The sequence below is a fragment of the Geotrypetes seraphini genome, chromosome 4, assembly GCF_902459505.1.
Source record: "Geotrypetes seraphini chromosome 4, aGeoSer1.1, whole genome shotgun sequence".
In the NCBI taxonomy this organism is placed as follows: Eukaryota; Metazoa; Chordata; class Amphibia; order Gymnophiona; family Dermophiidae; genus Geotrypetes; species Geotrypetes seraphini.
This window is the reverse complement of record NC_047087.1, coordinates 195,415,103-195,432,582: the sequence shown is the minus strand read 5'-3', so window position 1 is coordinate 195,432,582 and position 17,480 is coordinate 195,415,103. Positions and strand designations below refer to the sequence as shown.

Genomic DNA, 17,480 nt, shown 5'->3' with positions numbered 1-17,480 from the left:
CTGCTGCCCATCCTGCCCAATGACTCCTTGCCAGCGCCCTCTCTGGTTTCGGTGGGTGCCCGTCTGTGCGAGGTTTTTCCCAAATGGGCCACAATCATGTCCGATCAGTGGGTCCTGGAGGTGGTGCAAGACGGATGTGCTCTGGAGTTTGCCCGCTCTCTGCCAGATCATTTTCTATCTTTTCCTGTCAGGCGGCATGGAGGACGCAGGCCTTTCTCCAGACCCTTCAACGCTTGCTAGATCTCTAAGCGGTTGTTCCAGTACCTCCTCAGGAGTGTGGTACCGGCAGGTACTCAATTCACTTTGTGGTGCCCAAGAAGGAAGGGGACCTTTCGGCCCATCTTAGATTTAAAGGGGGGTCAACAGGGCTCTCAAAATTCCCTCTTTTCGCATGGAGACACTGCAGTCTATCATTCTGGCGGTTCACCGGGGGAGTTTCTGACTTCTCTCGATCTGACAGAGGTCTACTTGCATGTTCCAATTTGGGCCTCCCATCAGTGCTTCCTTCACTTTGCGATCGTGGGTCAGCACTATCAGTTCTGTGCGCTTCCTTTTGGTCTGGCCACTGATCCCTGGACATTCACCAAGGTTATGGTGGTCATTGCGGTGACCTTGCAGACAGAGGGCATTCTGATGCATCCCTACTTGGATGACTGGTTGATTTGGGCGAAGTTGTTTCAGGAGAGCACCCGGGTCATAGCTCGGGTGGTGGAGTTTCTACAGTCGCTGGGATGGGTGGTCAACCTTTCCAAAAATCAGTTGGCCCCATCTCAGTGTCTGGAGTACTTTGGGGTTCTGTTCGACACCTCCTTGGGGAAGGTCTTCCTCCCAGAGGCCCAGGTAAGCAAATTGCAATCTCAGATTCGCCTGCATATGGCGTCCCGGTGTCCTCGGGCACAGGATTTCCTCTAAGTCTTGGGGTTGATGGCAACTTCCCTAGATGTTGTGAGGTGGGTGCAGGCCCACATGCTTCCTCTTCAGTATGCTCTGCTTCGGAGGTGGTCACCCCAGAGGCACAGTCTGGATCTCCCTGTTCCTCTGCGGGGCTTGGCGCGTAGCAGTCTTCGTTGGTGGCTCCAGACCTCCCATCTTGATCAAGGGACGAGTCTGGATCAACCACAGTGGACAGTGCTTCTCACGGATGCTAGTCTCCTCGTTTGGAGAGCTCAGTGTCTAGGTCACTCAGCTCAGAGCACCTGGTCCATGGAGAAGGCGTCCTGGTCGATCAATGTTCTGGAGACCAGAGAAGTCAATCTGGTGCTGTTAGCCTTCTGCTCCTTCTTCATGGGCAAGTCAGTCAGGGTTCTGTCGGACAGTGCCAGGGCGGTAGCCTATGTCAATCATCAGGGGGTACCAAAAGCACTCAGGTGGCGCAGGAGGCAGATCTGCTCATGGTCTGGACAGAGTCTCACCTTCTGGACGTCTCGGCCTCCCACATAGCTGGAGTGGAGAATGTTCAAGCTGACTTCCTCAGTCGTCACGTGCTAGATCCCAGAGAGTGGTGTTTAAGCCACGTAGCCTTTCAGTTGATAGTGTAGTCTTAGGGTCAGCCCCTCATGGACCTGATGGCCACGAATGTCAACGCCAAAACACCCCGCTTCTTCAGTCATCGCTGAGACAGACTGAGGACCTGGATGCTCTGGTTCAACCATGGCCAACAGAGGGGGCTGTTGTATGTGTTCCCTCTGTGGCCATTAGTGGGCAGAGTTCTCCGCATTGTTCGTCACCTGGTCCTGGTGGTTCTGGTGGCTCTGGATTGGCCCAGACGTCCATGGTATGCAGATCTGGTGCAGCATCTGGTGTCGGATTCTCTTCCTCTGCCTCTTTCGCCCGATCTTCTGACTCAGGGCCCCATTCCCATGTTCGATCCGGGTCCCTTTTGTCATACAGCTTGGCTCTTGAAAGGGAATGCCTAGGTAAGAAGGAGTATTCAGATAAGGTGATTTCCACCCTCTTGGGATCCCGGAGACTTTCCACATCTCAGGCTAATGTGCGGGTTTGGCATATCTTTGAGGACTGGTGTGGAGCATGTGGAATGGTCTCTTTTTGCGCTTCCCTATCTAACATCTTGGAGTTCTTACAGGATTTCCTGGACAGGGGCCTGACTTGGTCTTCTCTCTGGGTTCAGCTGGTGACCTTGTCAGCCTTTCATGGGTTGCTTTGGGGTCAGCGGCTGACTGCCATTCCTGATGTTCGCTTCTTGCGGGCGGCCAAATTGCTCAAGCCTCCCATGCGGCCGTCTGTTCCCTCTTGGGATTTGAATCTGGTCTTGTCTGAGCTGGTGCACCCCACTTTTGAGCCTTTGGGCGCCTGCTCGATGAAGGACCTTACTCTTAAGGTGCTCTTCTTGGTGGCTATTACTTCTGCTAGGCGTGTTTCGGAGCTGCAGGCTCTCTTGTAGGTCTCCCTTCTTGGAGTTTTCTAGGGAGCGGGTAGTGTTGAGGCCTGTTCCTTCTTTTCTTCCAAAGGTGGTTTCTCCTTTTCATGTCAATCAGACAGAGGTCCTCCCGGTGTTGGGTAGTCAGGAGGGATCTTCTGAGCAGAAATAATTGCACAAGCTAGATGTCTGTCGGGTTCTTCGCTCTTATGTGCAGAGGACCCAGGAGTTCAGGAAATCAGATCATCTCTTTGTCCTTCTTGCGGGTCCTCGAAAGGGGGATGGCGCTTCCAAGGCTACCATTGTGCGTTGGATCAAAGAGACTATTGCGTCCGCATATCTTCAGAAAAAGCCTGTTCCGGAATTTCTCAAGGCTCATTCTACTCGGGATTGATGTAGATAGGCCGCTGTCCAGGCCTACCTCGGTAATGAGACCTCGAACACTATATACTGGCTTCAATAAGTATATATTTATTTAGTCAATCAATAACAGCTTACAAGAATAGATCATATAGTATATAGTGTAACAGAAGGTGATACAGAAGGTGACCTCTAGGCCTAGAGGTCCTCTGATGTCTGTTCTGACCTCTCCCTTCTAAAGGCCTGGTTTTTATACATTTCTTAGTGGCCAACACCACGTTGGTTTACATCACATGATACATCCTTATTGGTTATTTACTGCCTAGCTACATTCATTTATTGGCTATTCTCCTCTACGTCATGTTATATGTCTACTCTGTTTTCCGTAAAGCCTACCTTTTCCCCGAAATGCCTGTTTCCCCACCATATTAGTACTTCCGAGCACAAGCCCCCCTCCCAACTTTAAACATCTCTGATACTTTCTATTAGGTGATTTTTCTTATGAATTCCTTCTTCTGAGAATTCTGTCTTCTGACCATGGTCTGTTTATCTCTTTATGGTATCTGGCTGGGTGGGCCTTGGTGTAAAACCACAGCTAGCCCACAGCCTCAGGACCTGTTGCTTTTTCTCTAGTTTTAGTAGCTAATTGAACTCATAAAACAGCGTATTTCTCCATCTTTGCATGCTCTTCAGTTAATGGTGAAATATCTTTCCATAGTTAATCTACTGTTTCTATCATCTGCAGAGATAGATAAGGTAGATGTCAGTTGCAGGGGGTGAAGGCAGTTTTTCTGTAAAGAGCAAAGTGATCTTTGTCTTTTTCCCATCCCCCTTCACCTGGCCAATGCCAGGACTTTCCTCGGGATGTATCCAAGCTTTATTCTCTCTCAGGATCAGGTGACGTCTTGGTCTGAGTCTTCGCTAGTGCCTCTGGTGGTCATTTTTAAGGCTGCTGTTTGGTCTTCCTTGTATTCCTTTGTTTGACACTACCATGTGGACATTCAGGCGTGTCAAGACATGGTGTTTGGTGAGCGTGTTCTGGTGTCGGCCCTTCGGGACTGCTTTGGTATGTCCCGCTTGTAAGATTCCTGTTCCGGTCTAGAGAGTTGTTAAAGAAGGAGAAATTAGGTTCTTACCTGCTAATTTACTTTCTTTTAGCCTCTCCAGACCGGCATAGGACCCCACCCTGTTTATTGTCGTGTTGTTCTTGGGTTATTCTTGTGGGTTTTTGCGCATGCAGTTTTTATTTTTTCTGGGGGAAGAATTGAAGAACAGTGGCTCAGCTGGCATAGCTGGCGAGCTGTAGGGATATTTTCTTGCTGGGATCTCTCCTTTGTATTTTCCAACAGCATTTGGGTATATTAGTTGTTACTCCAGTTCGGGGTCTTGTTTATTTGTGTTTCCAGTTCTTAGTTCTGCTTGGCTATTCGGCAGACTAATAGGAATAGGGAAATGCACCTATTATGTACTATTCCACAGTTTTGTTTCAGTCTCCACCTGCTGGTCATGATGTGATATATACCCGCTTGTAAGATTCCTATGCCAGTCTGGAGAGGCTAAAAGAAAGTAAATTAGCAGGTAAGAACCTAATTTCTCCTTCCCTCTGCCTGTCACTGTGGGGGACACAAACAAAAAAGGAAGAACCAACAAAATCTGCAGTAAAAGGGTCAAAGACAAAACAAAGCAAGGAGAACTGCAGTAACATGTGCAATGATACAGGCAAAGTTTATTAAAATAATTGCGGTTAAAAACAACATCTTAAAATTAAACCACAGGACCCAACACGGTCTGTGTTTCGGTACATGCCTTCCTAATGTACAAAGATAAAAATAAAAATAGAAATAACTAAAAATATATATCATAGAGCTATATCTATAAAGACATATATTAAATAACTTAAGCGAAAAGTCTGCCCTGTTCTCAATCAGGTCCGTAAACCCACTATAGATATATATATATATATAAGATGCACTGCAGACCTCAACATACCCTGAAGAAAGCCACAGGTTCTTTCTACACAGATGCGGCAAGACCCCGGAAACCTGCTACAATCATAACAGAAAGTACCTTTATAATCAAGACACAGCTAAGACGAAAAATGAATTCAATAAGCAAAAACCTCTTTTAAATAGCTTGTGCTATTTGCAGTGTAGACGGGCACTTTCCTTCTTATTCTAGAACTGGACACTTAATTTTAAGTGCTATTTGCATGCTTACATTATAAAATACTCACTCTCTTTAGGTACGTGTACACTTAAGTGGTTGGTTGGTTGGTTGATTTTATATCCCATCCTCCCAGGGGAGCTCAGAACGGGTTACAAGGTTACATATATATTAAAGTGTTTTTATACAAGGTGTTGGCAAACATGGCATGGCAGTACATTGTCTGACAGGGATAACATAACATAACATCCAAGTTTTATGGGCCACCAGGTAATTCATGTGCATGGAATGAGCCTTTATTGATGATATGTTTTACCAATAAAGCATTATACCACTGTTATCACAGCTCTATTAAAACTTAACTATTAATTATAAGTAAAGTGCTCAGACCCTTCAACCAAACTGTTTAGTGATATCACTAAACTATGGCTGCCACTGGGACCACCACTGCCTTTACTGTCCCGTTGCCTTCCCTCTTTTGTCACACCGATGTTCCAAGTGGACTAAAACAAGATAAGAAAAGCTGAAACAAACTTATCTTAGATGTTGTGGGAAGGCTTGTTGAATGCACTGAAACTTGTGTAGGTGCTAGTGCTCATAAGTGAATGCATCAAAAAACAATTTGAGTAAAATGGCCCCTCAACTTGAGTTTCGCACTCTTCCTCAGTAGGGGTCATTGTCGATTAAATACAAATACAAAAAATATACTGAATGATCATGTTCTCCTTATACTACCATCACTAAAACAGTTCCTAACTCATACTGTTTTAAACTATCTTAACATAAATTGGTTTATAAATTGATAACTAACATACCTAGTCTTGGCGATTTCTACAGGGAAGACTGAGCTGCGTATGAGCGCCTACTGTTACCCCACCCTTTCTATCTCTCTCTAAATGGACTGCCAGAAATGACGTCATCCAAGAAAAAAATACGATTAAAAACAAAAACTGAAACAGAAGAATAAATGAAAAACAGAATAAAATAAATTAAATGAAAAACTACCCTCAACCCTAATAACAAATCATAACTGGAACTAGTCTGTTTCTGCATTTAATCCCTGAGGGGACAGAGTTTGCCACTTAAAAATGAGTAAATATTTTGACAAATTTCCTGAAAAATGAGTAGCGTGAAAAAGAACCGTGTTCTTGAGAGCCTCAATGGAGTGCTCTTTATCCAACCAAATGTGACAGCAGGAGTGCCGTGATCCAGCTTCTCCTAATATTGCTTAAATGTTCACCAATAAAGCAAGCCTCTACCATGCTGGTGTTGTCTTTGACTTTGTAGTTTGTTCCTGTCCTCTTTGATTCCTGCACCCCTTTGGTGGCATTTGCCTTTTGGGGGGGGGGGGGGTTCTTATGAGAGAACATGATAGCAGTGAGTAAAGAAGTTAGCAATAGGCAAAGAAAAAAATGAGATAGTAGAAAATATAGAATAAATGAGTAAGAAAAACAGCATGAAGTAAAGAGTACTGTGGGAATAAAAGATAAAATAGACAAGAGAAGAAAAAAAAGAAGGAAAAATGGAGAATGAATTTACAGAGATTTAAAAAACAACTTGGCAAATGTTCTGAAAATAATGATGATATATGATTTTAAAAAAAGATAATGTCCAGATACTTGAGTGGGTGGGAATGAGAGATTGGAAGGACCTTGGTGCTTCTTGTGGCCGCTTTGAACAGAACTACACATTCACAGGCTGGCAATGCATTTTAATCCTGGTACAGCGTGAGATCTGTTCCTGAATATCTGAGCAGCTAATTTTACAGCAGCTTGGCCAGTGGAAATGCAAAACATTTTAAAATTAAATACCACTTGCTTGGCACCCTTGAACTGGAAGGTTTAGATTGCTGAGTGAATGTACTAGAAAATGGAGACATATTTTCTTCTGAATATTCATGAAGACTTAATCAGGGCACTTTATTATGTAGGAGAATGTAAAATCACTTTGTTATGTAGGAGTATGCAAAATCAGCAAGACGGGAGACTATAATATACAATAAAAATGATCCAAACTGAAATCACAAGCAGTCATCATTTTTTTTTTACATTCCTCACCAACGCCCCTCCCCCCCGACCCTGACCAACCTTCTTCCCTGCCGACCCCTACCTTTTCCTTCTGAAGGCAAAATACCAGACTTGGTTGGTTCTTTTTCAAATCTATTCTGGATAGTTGTAAAGAAAGGGAAGGTGTTTTCTTATTTGGTACTAGAGAATGACATGGGGACAAATTTTAAAATCCCTGCGAGTTCTTTTCCTGTCCCTGCCCCATTCCTGCAAGCTCTATCCTCATCTGCACATGCCTCAAACACTTTAAAATCATAAGTGTTCGAGGCTTGTACGGTTAAGGTAGAGCTTACAGGAATCGGGTAGGGACAGGGACAGCTACAAAACTCACAGAGATGGGATGGGAAAATTGAATTCCTGCAGGGACAGGGAAAAATTTGTCCCCTTGTCATTCTCTAATCAGTACCCAAATCTCAATGTGAGGCAAAGGTACATCTTATTTCCATAGATTCCTAAGCGTTTAGAGAGCTTCACCTTCTGTTGCCATCTGGTGAGGCACTAGGTCTACTCCTGAACATTAGGATTAACAGTTTTATACCTCTTTGACTGACCTGTTTCCTTTTGCTTCATTTTTCCAAATTCTTTTCTCTTCCAGTTATTTTAACCAGAAACTGCTGTAGCTTTGATTTCAATCATCTCTCTGAAGCTGATGGTGTTTTAATGTTTGGGACTCAGTTTATGTTGTACCAAATTTTTTAGGAAGGTTATCCAGGACATTTTGAAAGACTCATGGCTAAACAATTACAGCGTTTTCTCTAGAACTGGTAACTCCATGGTGTTTTCTGGACTCTTGGCAGGTAATTAACAGAATAACTTTTTTCTTTAATGTAAATGCTTTGCTGATATGTTTATGAAAATTAGTCTTAAGAACAAAATCAAAATAATGTATAGACCAATGTATCCAGAACTAAATCAGTGAACCCTTGAACTAAATCATTCTACTTGAGGAGCTGTGTTGAATTTGAGAATTTTGAACCTAGTGAGTAGACCCTATGTGTCAAGATTTTAAGTTCTAACTTAAGAAGAGCCAAAGGTACTGGTTCAGTGGATGCAATGGGAGCTCAAGCACCCCCAATATTGCACAAATCCTCTTAACCCTAGTGAGTAGACCTGATGTATCAAGATTCTAGGTACCAACTTAAGAAGAGCCAAAGGTACTGGTTCTATGGATGCAATGGGAGCTCAAGCACCCCCAATATTGCACAAATCCCCTTAACTCTAGTGAGTAGACCCGATGTATCAAGATTCTAGGTTCAAACTTAAGAAGAGCCAAAGGTACTGGGTCTATGGATGCAATGGGAGCTCAAGCACCCCCAATATTGCACAAATCCCCTTAACTCTAGTGAGTAGACCCGATGTATCAAGATTCTAGGTTCAAACTTAAGAAGAGCCAAAGGTACTGGGTCTATGGATGCAATGGGAGCTCAAGCACCCCCAATAATGCACAAATCCCTTTAACCCTAGTGAGTAGACCTGATGTATCAAGATTCTAGGTTCAAACTTAAGAAGAGCCAAAGGTACTGGGTCTATGGATGCAATGGGAGCTCAAGCACCCCCAATATTGCACAAATCCCCTTAACTCTAGTGAGTAGACCCAATGTATCAAGATTCTAGGTTCAAACTTAAGAAGAGCCAAAGGTACTGGGTCTATGGATGCAATGGGAGCTCAAGCACCCCCAATAATGCACAAATCCCCTTAACCCTAGTGAGTAGACCCGATGTATCAAGATTCTAGGTTCAAACTTAAGAAGAGCCAAAGGTACTGGGTCTATGGATGCAATGGGAGCTCAAGCACCCCCAACATTGCACAAATCCTCTGTCAAGGGCAGGGTCATTTGCATTGAATGTAGCAACCTCATCATTCTGAAAAGTTGGCTTCTATGAAAGGAGCTGAGGTGGTCTGCTAATAAAAGCAGTGATGTGCACATCATGGGAACTCGTAGGATGCATGAATGCAGATCCTGTTGTTGCGTTTCTGTTTGTGATTTTGGTAGTATATATAGCTGGAGAATTTTAATTGTTCCTTTTCCTTTTTAAAGTTCACAACCATTGGTCCTTCCCAGATCCCAATGCATACTATAGCTATCAACCTGTAATCTCCCTGGGAATGCCCAGGCTAATTTCTTGTTGTAAACCGCCTAGAACTGAAAGGTATCAGTGGGATAGAAGCCACTAATATAATCTAACTTGAGTAGCCAAACTTTCCATGTAAGTGGCTTGTGTTCTCACATGGGGGGAAATCAAGATCACAAGTTGATTCAGGATTATACAAAAATTGTTGTAATGCATTATATTTAGGGATTGCATGAAGTAAGTTATATGCATTCCAAATAATTCAAAATGCCGTAGCAAGGGTTGTGATGGGGTTAACTGATATACTTCTAGGACTCCAGTTTTAAAACAATTACATTGGCTGCAATTATGTGGAGGGTGCAATCTAAAGTGCTGATGATACATCAAAGATTATGATCTGGTACCATGGTATTTGCAACAGGTATTGTCTGTATATAAGTCAAATAGAAGCTTAAGATCTGATATAACTATGCAATTGGTTATGGATACTGTACATTTTGCTGTAACGATTACTCTGCATTTTCATTGGCGGCATTAGGTTTATGGACTAAGTTGCCAGGTAGTAGTATATGGTCATGTAAGAACAATGAACAATTTTGTAGACTACTTAAGACTCATCTCTTTGTACAGGCTTTTTTATGTTAAATTAATTGGAAAGTGAAGTAGTACTAAGGGATTATAGAACACATTTTTAAGCAGTGCAGTTATTTGGGAAGGTTTTCATTTTTTAGATTATTGTGTTTTACATGGAGAAGAGGAAAGGAGATGTGAATGTTGATGTTTGTGCGATGTATGTATTAATAATATAAGTATGTTTTATTTTGTAACCCAACTAAGAATAGGCAGGATATACAATTTTAAATAAATAAAATTTTCTTCTTAAGATGTTCCATAAAGAACCAAGATGATAAGATTGCTATCCATAGTGTGAGTATTTTGTGGGGGGGGCGGTAGAGAAAGGGGATAATAGACCAGCAGAATGGCATAATGATGTCCATACCATTAACAACCCATGTCAAATAATAATTTAACCCCCCTCCCCCTTTACAAAATTGTAGCACGGTTTTTAGCACCAACCTCAGCGGTAACAGCTCTGACGCTTATAGAATTCCTATGAGCATCAGAGCTGTTGCTGCCACAGCAAGCGCTAAAAGCCATGTTCTTTTTGCAAAAAAAAAAAAAAAAAATGGGGGGGGGGGGGGTAATGCCATTTACCTTTGAGTTTTCTTTGAATGTAAGTTCAAATCCAGGAGTGGATAAAATTTCTCCAGCCTGGAACTAGGTAACTTGCCATTTCTGCCTTAGAAACCTCAAGGAACCTAAGGATTATAGACGCAAGAATCCCTGAGGCAAGCTATAAAGCTGAAACATTGTTTGCTTTCATTATCTGCATGGCCAGATTTCCTACTCAGACCTTTTCCATTTCTGAGGGAGGCCAAGGAATAACAACTGGATACAAATTGAAGTTTAAAACATAAAAGCCTTCAAGGGAGAGTACTTTGGGGCCTGCTCTTTCAGGCAGTATCCACCCAAGCATCTCTCCGAACCATAGGCTGCAGGCCATTTTATTAAATTTGTGACATCATTTCATTTATTATTTTTTATATGTAAGTTAATGCATTTCCAATTTCAATACAATTACTTCATTAGCATCCAGTCATAAATTGCATACTATATGACTACATTTTGCCACTAGGTCCATATTTGGTTCATTGGTCATATGATTTCTTTTGACTCTTATCTCATTAGTAACATTCCCTAACATTAGCAACCCTGTAATGGTTTTAGTTAATCACATGCAATTAGTTCCGCTCCTATCAGCAATTTAGGAGGTTTAATTCTAGAGTATCAGAAATCATCATCTATTTTTGTGCATTAGACATCTTATAACAGCGTGTTATCTTAAGATCCAATGACATGTTCCCTGTTCTAGCACTTAGGTCAGTAAACATAGCACTTCCTCTGTTCGGTCACTGGACCTTCTATTACCCAATCTACAGGATGTAGTAGCTGAGGACAAATATCTATTTTAAACCTTAGCTAGCCTTAAGCAATAATCTTTGTCATCAATACTAGGTTAAAAGCAATTCTTGCTTTAATATGAGCTCCTATCTTTCAGCTTCACCCTCTGGCATCCATTCCTGTCCCCTTTCTCTCAGGTATTTCAGGTAGAGGGTGTCTCACACATATAGGGGTATGAACCCCCTAAATCCTGCTTAATATTATTCTCATCAGTGCCAGATCAAGAGTCAGACTCCTTGTTGATGCAAATAAAGGATTTCCTAAGAGCACTACTGGTGGATCTGTTTCCGTCGGCCCCGCTGTTGTGTGTTCTATTGGAAGTACACCACATACCCCTTTTCCCTCTGTAGGTTGATGCTCAAACCAGTATGAGGGCAGACAAATTTGATATCTATCTTCCTATTTCAAAATTTTGTAAGGCAGTGTATGTCTGACTGTCCATCACTGATAACGCTAGAAAAGGGCACCGGAAAGTTCAAGAAAAGGGTAGAGACTACCCTTTTCTCAGACTACTTCAACTGAAATTATGAAGTTGACAGAGAGAGGAAGCTGGAACTTTCTGGGATGCATGTAAATAGATTATATTTAGCTGAAATGGGCAACCTTCTTAAATAAAGTGTAATTAGCTGAAAATGGTAAACCTAGTATTATATATGTAGGACTAGTATTTAAGCCCGTTACATTAACGGGTGCTAGAATAGATGTGTGTGTCTTTATTTCTTTTTCTCTCTCTCCTCTTGACCGCTTTCTGTCTCTCTCTTTCTTCGGCTGTCAACCATCACCCCTTGCCTGTTCCACCTGTCCAGCAGTAGGCCTTCTCCCTTCCTTTTACCTCCCCCTGTCCAGCAGCACTCCTTACCTGCTCCCCCTGTCCCTCTTCCCTGCTCCCCCTGTCCAGAAGCACTTCTTCCCTGCTCCGCAGTCATTATTCCCTGCTCACCCTGTCCAGCAGCACTTCTTACCTGCTCCCCTGTTCCTCTTCCCTGCTCCCCTGTTCCTCTTCCCTGCTCTGTCTGTCCAGCAGCACTCCTTCTTTTCTCCCCCTGACCCTCTTCCCTGCTCCCCCTGCCCAGCAGCATTCCTTACCTGTGTCTCTCTTTCTCCTTAGTGTTTTGTTATTTTTTTAAATCTGTCTCTTTAGCCCCCTGTCCTTCTGTGAGTGTCTGTGTGTCTCTGTCGTTGTGCACTGTTGTTTGTTTGTTTTTTAAAATCGATGTTTAGCTCCTGATCCCCTCTGTTTCCATGGCAAGCATGTTCACGGATGTGAGGGCCGTTTTGTGGTGCCGGATCTGGCGGCGCCGTGTAGGTCGGAAGACGGGCCTCAGCGTTTTGTAGGTCCGGGTCTGGCGTCGCCGAGTAGGGCGAAAGCGGGAGGCGGGGCCTCAGCACCGGCCGGGTGGCTCGCGCCGCCGGCCCCCAGTAGCTCGAGGCCGGCGGCGGACATGGCTTGCGTTGCATGGTGGAGGAGGAACATTGGTGACGTACAACCCGCGCATGCGCCCTAAAAAAAACGCGACAGCTCAGGGAACACGATTTTTTTAGTGCGCATGCGCGTCCTACCATTTTATTATATTAGATGATGTAATATAAGTAGGATAATCAATGTACCAGTATTGATTATGATATAAATGTGTGCATATAAGCAGTATGATTGATCATGGCATAAATATGCCGGTATTAAAAACTGTTTTGTAACACCTCTACAGAAGCTCTTTGTAACTCTATTTTAACATCTCTACAGAAGCTCATATAAACAGCTCTGAATTGACTCCCCCCAGTCATTAGTAGCGGCACAGAAGTTCTCAATAAACAAAACATAAAAATAAAGTCATATATCATCTTGCCCCTTATTTTTGATTAGATGCACATTTAAATAGAAATAAAGTCATATATCATCTCGCCCCTTATTTTCGATTAGATGCACATTTAAATAGATTAAGTTCATTTTTAAACTTTGATTACTAGCAATGGAAAACTGTATCAGAATCCAGTTCTGGGATGATCATGTACAGCAGAATTTGGAAGGTTTTAAGCGATTACTTAAATGGCATCTTTTTTGTCCAATGAAATATGGAGCCTAATTTTGAAGCATGTATTGAAAGTGGAATGCTGGTCGTCCACCTAGTTTGGTGTAACTAAACTAGATGTGTTGTATTGTATTATTTGGTGTTGATTTATATGTATGTATTTTTTTGTAACCCGCCCTGGGTAAGGGCGGGATATAAATAAACCATAAATTTTAGGTTTTAAAGGATTAGGCCCATACCTCCTCTAACCAGGAAAACAAGTATCTACCCTCCCCCTCAAGCAGAACTTAATACAGGACCACCACACATAAAAGGCAATTATATAACTGGATGGTTGCAATGAGGTGCTCAGAGGCCACACAGTAGGAGCCTATTTTGTAGAGGAAAGTAGGTGCCAATTTTCCTTTACAGAATATTAGTGTAACCAGGCACTTGCACATATTTCAGCCATAGAGCTAGTGTAGGTGTGAGTGCAGCAGGGACATATATAACAGTATTCTGTAAATGATGTGTACCGTATTTTCGCGGATATAACGCGCACCCGTGTAAAACGCGCACAGGGGTATAGCGCGCAGAAATCACGATGATATGTACAAAAACTTTTGTATACCGCGCTCAGGCATATAACGCGCATGATGCCCGACGCTCCTTTCGCCCGCCCTGACTTTCCGTGCGCTGTCCCGACTCTCCGTTCACCCCCCCTGACTTCCGTGCACTGCCCTGACTTTCCGTGCGCTGTCCCGACTCTCCGTTCACCCCCCCTGACTTCCGTGCACTGCCCTGACTTTCCGTGCGCTGTCCCAACTCTCCGTTCACCCCCCCTGACTTCCGTGCACTGCCCTGACTTTCCGTGCGCTGTCCCGACTCTCCATTCACCCCCCCTGACTTTCCGTGCACTGTCCCCCCTTGAAGTCCTGTCCCCCCTTGAAGGTCTGTCCCCATCCTGAAAGCCTGATGCCCCCCCCCGACGTCCGATACATCCCCCCCCCGGCAGGACCACTCGCACCCTCACCCCGAAGGACCGCCGACTCCCCAACAATATCGGGCCAGGAGGGAGCCCAAACCCTCCTGGCCACGGCGACCCCCTAACCCCACCCTGCACTACATTACGGGCAGGAGGGATCCCAGGCCCTCCTGCCCTCGACGCAAACCCCCTCCCCCCAACGACCGCCCCCCCCCAAGAACCTCCGACCGCCCCCCCAGCCGACCCGCGACCCCCCTGGCCGACCCCCACGACCCCCCCACCCCCCTTCCCCGTACCTTTGGTAGTTGGCCGGACAGACGGGAGCCAAACCCGCCTGTCCGGCAGGCAGCCAACGAAGGAATGAGGCCGGATTGGCCCATCCGTCCTAAAGCTCCGCCTACTGGTGGGGCCTAAGGCGCGTGGGCCAATCAGAATAGGCCCTGGAGCCTTAGGTCCCACCTGGGGGCGCGGCCTGAGGCACATGGGCCAAACCCGACCATGTGTCTCAGGCCGCGCCCCCAGGTGGGACCTAAGGCTCCAGGGCCTATTCTGATTGGCCCACGCGCCTTAGGCCCCACCAGTAGGCGGAGCTTTAGGACGGATGGGCCAATCCGGCCTCATTCCTTCGTTGGCTGCCTGCCGGACAGGCGGGTTTGGCTCCCGTCTGTCCGGCCAACTTCCAAAGGTACGGGGAAGGGGGGTGGGGGGGTCGTGGGGGTCGGCCAGGGGGGTCGCGGGTCGGCTGGGGGGGCGGTCGGAGGTTCTTGGGGGGGGGCGGTCGTTGGAGGGAGGGGGGTTTGCGTCGAGGGCAGGAGGGCCTGGGATCCCTCCTGCCCGTAATGTAGTGCGGGGTGGGGGTAGGGGGTCGCCGTGGCCAGGAGGGTTTGGGCTCCCTCCTGGCCCGATATTGTCGGGAAGTCGGCGGTCCTTCGGGGTGGGGGTGCGAGTGGTCCTGCCGGGGGGGGATGTATCGGACGTCGGGGAGTCGGCCGGGCAAGAGGGCTTGGGCTCCCTCTTGCTCCGATCGTGGATGCGGGTGCGGGTGGGAGCGCGTGCGAGCGGTCGTTCGGGGTGGGGGTGCGAGCGGTCCTGCTGGGGGGGTGAATCGGGCGTCGGGCGGGGTGGGGAACTATGTTTAAAAACTTTTGTATACCGCGCTCAGGCATATAACGCGCGAGGGGTATGCGCGGTAGGTAAAAACGCGTATAACGCGCGCGTTATATCCGCGAAAATACGGTAAATGGGAGACCTACCTATGCCTCACTGATGCTTCAGCCCTATGTACATCCAACTTACAAATACATGCTGGATAAGTTAAGTGGATATGTGAAGCACAGAGTACCCAGCATTGAGTTTCTGGGTTCGCTGCAGACCACAGGAGAAAGCCAGCTATCTCCTATGGTCTGAATATCAAGCAGAAAGGAGCCCTGTATGGAAGAATGGAACCAAACAGACTTAGTGATTATTAAATGGCAACCAGCAATTGGGAAGCAAATCCAGTGCCAGGCAGATGTGGCTGGACAGATTTGGATAGGCTGGAGTGGAATGTCAAAGATGGGTTCTTTTTCTTTCTTTTTTTTTTAATCTTTATTCATTTTTATCTTTCATCAAGTACACAATATTAAATTATTTAAATTAATACACATCACTTGAATTTCTTTCTATTATTATCTTAAATACATGAATTTATTCCTTCCCAGACCCACCCTTCCCACAAATATTTTAATCATAAATTTCATATAAATATTACATTCATATCTACCGTATTTTCACGTAGATAACGCGCACCCGTGTAAAACGCGCACACGGGTATAGCGTGCGAAAAACACAAATTTATGTACATAAATTTTTATATACCGCGCACACCCGTATACCGCGCATGCTGCCCGACTCTCCCGTCGCCGCCCGACTCTCCTTTCGCCCGCCCCGACTCTCTTCTGGCCACCCCGACTCTCCTTTCGCCCGCCCCAACTCTCCTCTCCCCCTTGAAGTCCTGTCCCCACCCTGAAAGCCTGATGCCCCCCTGACGTCCGATTCACCCCCCCCCCCCCCGCAGGACCGATCGCACCCCCACCCCGAAGGACTGCTCGCACGCACCCGCACCCCCACCCCGAAGGACCACTCGCACGTACTCCCACCCGCACCCCCACCCTGAACGACCGCTCGCACCCCCACAGCCTCCCGACCCCCCCCATCATGTAGAAGCTCCTACCGGTGTCCTGCTGCTTCCTCTTGGCGGTCCCGACTCCCCGACATGATCGGGGTAAGAGGGAGCTCAAGCCCTCTTGCCCCAGGCACCTCCGACACGATCGGGCAAGAGGGAGCTCAAGCCCTCTTGCCCCAGCCAACCGCGGCACCCCCGACACGATCGGGGCAAAAGGGAGCCCAAGCCCTCTTGCCCCGCCGACTCCCCAACTCTCCGACAATATCGGGCCAGGAGGGAGGCCAAGTCCTCCTGGCCCTGGCGACACCCCCCCCCCCCCCCCGCTAGTTGTTCGGGCCAGGAGGGAGCCCAAACCCTCCTGGCCACGGCGACCCCCTACCCCCACCCCGCACTACATTACGGGCAGGAGGGATCCCAGGCCCTCCTTCCCTCGACGCAAACCCCCCCTCTCCCCAACAACCGCCCCCCCAAGAACCTCCGACCACCCCCCCAGCCGACCCGCGACCCCCCTGGCCGACCCCCACGACATCCCCACCCCCCTTCCCCGTACCTTTGTGTAGTTGGCCAGACAGACGGGAGCCAAACCCGCCTGTCCGGCAGGCAGCCAACGACGGAATGAGGCCGGATTGGCCCATCCGTCCCAAAGCTCCGCCTACTGGTGGGGCCTAAGGCGCCTAGGCCAATCAGAATAGGCCCGGGAGCCTTAGGTCCCTCCTGAGGGCGGGGCCTTGGGCACATGGTCAGGTTGGGCCCATGTGCCTCAGGCCCCGCCTCCAGGTGGGACTTAAGGCTCCCGGGCCTATTCTGATAGGCCCAAGAGCCTTAGGCCCCCATCAGTAGGCGGAGCTTTGGGACGGATGGGCCAATCCGGCCTCATTCCGTCGTTGGCTGCCTGCCGGACAGGCGAGTTTGACTCCCGTCTGTCCAGCCAACTACACAAAGGTATGAGGAAAGGGGGTGGGGGTGTCGGGGTCGGCCAGGGGGGTTGCGGGTTGGCTGGGGGGGCGGTCGGAGGTTCTTGGGGGGGGCGGTCATTGGGGGGAGGGGGGTTTGCGTCGAGGGCAGGAGGACCTGGGATCCCTCCTGCCCGTAATGTAGTGCGGGGTGGGGGTAGGGGGTCGCCGTGGCCAGGAGGGTTTGGGCTCCCTCCTGGCCCGAACAACTAATGGGGGGGGTCGCCAGGGCCAGGAGGACTTGGGCTCCCTCCTGGCCCGATATTGTCAGGGAGTTGGGGAGTCGGCGGGGCAAGAGAGCTTGGGCTCCC

General features: G+C 47.0%; 1 protein-coding gene across 2 annotated transcripts in view; it reads left to right on the top strand.

Annotated features, from left to right (window-relative positions):
• The window catches only part of LOC117359446 (microsomal triglyceride transfer protein large subunit-like), a 166,877-nt gene that overhangs the window by 110,979 nt on the left and 38,418 nt on the right, over positions 1 to 17,480 (top strand). For both annotated transcript variants that reach the window (XM_033942239.1, XM_033942240.1), the window contains exon 13: positions 7,666 to 7,763. In XM_033942239.1, coding sequence (XP_033798130.1) covers positions 7,666 to 7,763 — 98 coding nt within the window. The remainder of the gene's footprint in view (positions 1 to 7,665; positions 7,764 to 17,480) is intronic.